Below are 842 nucleotides of genomic sequence, written 5' to 3' on the forward strand. Positions count from 1 at the left end.
GACCTCGTTGAGGCAGGTGCCACCGTGGTGGCAGAGACCAGGGCTCTGGCTGCACTCGTTGACGTCCTGCCTGCACGTGGGGCCGTGGAAGCCGGGCGGGCAGTGGCAGATATACGACGCCTCAAAGGGCAGGCACTGGCCACCGTTGGCACAGGGGTTGGAGGCGCAGGGGTCGGCCTGCTGGCACGTCTTCCCTGGGGGGGGAGGGGGTGGGGGGTGGTTAGCCGGCCTCCCTGGTTCCTGTGAGCTGGGGGCAGCGTCCAGACCCGGACAGTGGGTGAGCCGGGCATGGGCCCAGTGGCATGAGCTCCTCACCGCCCGGGGACCCCAACCGCTCAGGGGCTAAGTGACCACTGTGGGACGCACAGTAGGCCAGGGCCCCTGGGGAGCTGACCCAGACTGCGTCCCTCCTGAGCCGGCGGTGACACCACGGCTCCTGCAGGGATCGGGGGGAGTCTCCCCTTTTCTTACAGAGGCTGCGGCATGAGGCCGGGGGGTGCCCTCGAGCCGGAAACTGCCACCTCCAAGGCTGGAAAGCGGCATGGGGACCCCAGAGTGGGGACTCTGGGCAATTTCTGGATCGCTGACCCCCACAGCCGAGCCCAGTCCAGGACCGTCCACGGCCACGCGGACGGGGGCCCGGCATCGGCTGTGTGGGCGGCTGGGGGAAGGCCAGCCCATCCCCGCCCCTCCGGGGTCCTCACCTGACCAGCCCGGGGGGCACAGGCACTTGTACTCAGTGAGCGTGAGCAGATCACAGGTGCCACCGTTGAGGCAGGGGCTGGCGAGGCAAGCGTGGTCGCGGGGCGTCAGGCACAGCGGCCCCGGGAAGCCCAGGGGGC

At 70.2% G+C, this 842-nt stretch overlaps 1 protein-coding gene across 1 annotated transcript in view; it reads right to left on the reverse strand.

The window, feature by feature from the left end:
* The window catches only part of LOC105001803 (neurogenic locus notch homolog protein 1-like), a gene marked incomplete at its 5' end in the record, with an annotated part of 18,401 nt that extends 17,561 nt beyond the window's left edge, over positions 1 to 840 (reverse strand). Inside the window, 2 exon segments of the mRNA XM_010858222.1 lie at positions 4 to 194; positions 705 to 840. Coding sequence (XP_010856524.1) covers positions 4 to 194; positions 705 to 840 — 327 coding nt within the window.
* Between the last annotated feature and the right edge of the window lie 2 nt (positions 841 to 842).

This window comes from Bison bison, unplaced genomic scaffold (assembly GCF_000754665.1).
Source record: "Bison bison bison isolate TAMUID 2011002044 unplaced genomic scaffold, Bison_UMD1.0 scf7180017855184, whole genome shotgun sequence".
Classification (NCBI taxonomy): domain Eukaryota; kingdom Metazoa; phylum Chordata; class Mammalia; order Artiodactyla; family Bovidae; genus Bison; species Bison bison.